At 40.1% G+C, this 1,375-nt stretch overlaps 1 protein-coding gene across 1 annotated transcript in view; it reads right to left on the bottom strand.

Annotated features, from left to right (window-relative positions):
- LYG2 (lysozyme g2) overlaps nt 1–1,116 on the bottom strand; it is a 6,863-nt gene extending 5,747 nt beyond the window's left edge. Inside the window, exon 1 of the mRNA XM_045283827.1 lies at nt 1,005–1,116. Coding sequence (XP_045139762.1) covers nt 1,005–1,116 — 112 coding nt within the window. The remainder of the gene's footprint in view (nt 1–1,004) is intronic.
- Between the last annotated feature and the right edge of the window lie 259 nt (nt 1,117–1,375).

The raw sequence follows: 1,375 nt of genomic DNA, 5'->3' as shown, positions 1-1,375 counted from the left end.
GGAAGAAGAAGAAGAAGAAGAAGAAACTATGAATACAAGGGGACCAAAAAAAAAAGAAGAAATAGAATCAAAAGAGAATGAAATTCTTTTTAAAGACTCATTTGTTAGCACTCACAGCCTAAAAGGTCACTGTCCTCAAGTGAACTCTGACTCGCAGAGACCCTGATGGAACAGGCCAGAACTGCCCCTGTGGGGCTTCAGAGAGTGTCGTCTTTATGATATTAGAAATGCGTTCTGAAAGTCTTGTCTTTCTCCTTGAGAGTGGCTGCTAGTTTCAAACTGCTGACCTTGTGGTTAGCAACCCAATGCGTCACCATTACACCACCAAAACTACAGTTATTACAATATTTGCTGGTGAAAAACAAGAGCTATTGTTTCATTTAATGCTGTAAACTATGCTTTTAGAATTTTACCCCCCCACCTGGCTGTCCACATGGATCTAGTTCTGATGAACTGAAGTATGTAGAACAACTGTCTACTCTTAGAATTAGGCACACAACCAAAGGAACAGTGCCTCCTAAAAGCGCATCTGACAAGAAAAGCAACTCCAAAGGTTCACTTAAAAAAAAAAAGATGTCTTTTTTGCTTTTGTTTTTTATTTTTTTGTTTTAAAGGCAAATACTAGCAAACAAAAATAAATGCACAATCATTTTTTGTTTTAAAAGCAAATACTAACAAAACAAAAATAAATGCACAATCAGACAAATACAAAACACTGAGGAGACAAAGTATCACAAACTTTCACATAGACCTGGGACCCTAAGAAAGTCTATGTAGAAAGCTAAAGCAGCAGATATAATTAGGCTTCTTTAATAAAAGTAGATTTACATGTCATAAAGCAAGAACTACCACCTCAGCACCCCCATGGTGCACAATGTACTATTTTGTGCCTGCAATTCATTTAGGAAATATGTCTGAGGATATATTTGATAGATTTAGGAATCGATAGATCCCTAAACTGAAGGCCTTGGGGGTTGGAAACAGTGTGGACACTGAAAGTATACATCCAGAGTCTAACCACTTCTCATCACCTTTGCCATTACAAAGATCCAAATCAGTGTTGCCGCTGAGCTTTACTCCCCGGTAGTAGCTCCCAAACTCCGAACTCACTGCCATCAAGCCATGGGTTACAGATGGGTCTGCTAACAGAAAGGTCAGCACTTTGAAAATATTTGCTTGTGACCTCTGAGGGAGAAAGACGAGGCTTTTTTGTGCATGTTATTATCTCTGCAGGTCTGTCTAAATAAGATGGGCTGGATGAACAACCTGGAGGAGAAAACAATGGGACCGACAGTTCCGGGGGGACATTGGAGAGGGGGAAGTGGGGGGAAAGGAAGTGGTGTTGACAAACCCAGGAACAAGGGAACAAGTGATC

This window comes from Echinops telfairi, unplaced genomic scaffold, assembly GCF_000313985.2.
Source record: "Echinops telfairi isolate 266 unplaced genomic scaffold, ASM31398v2 ScPeMD7_7467;HRSCAF=8505_1, whole genome shotgun sequence".
Classification (NCBI taxonomy): Eukaryota; Metazoa; Chordata; class Mammalia; order Afrosoricida; family Tenrecidae; genus Echinops; species Echinops telfairi.
The sequence above is the reverse complement of the archived record's forward strand: the minus strand, read 5'-3'. Positions and strand labels throughout refer to the sequence as shown.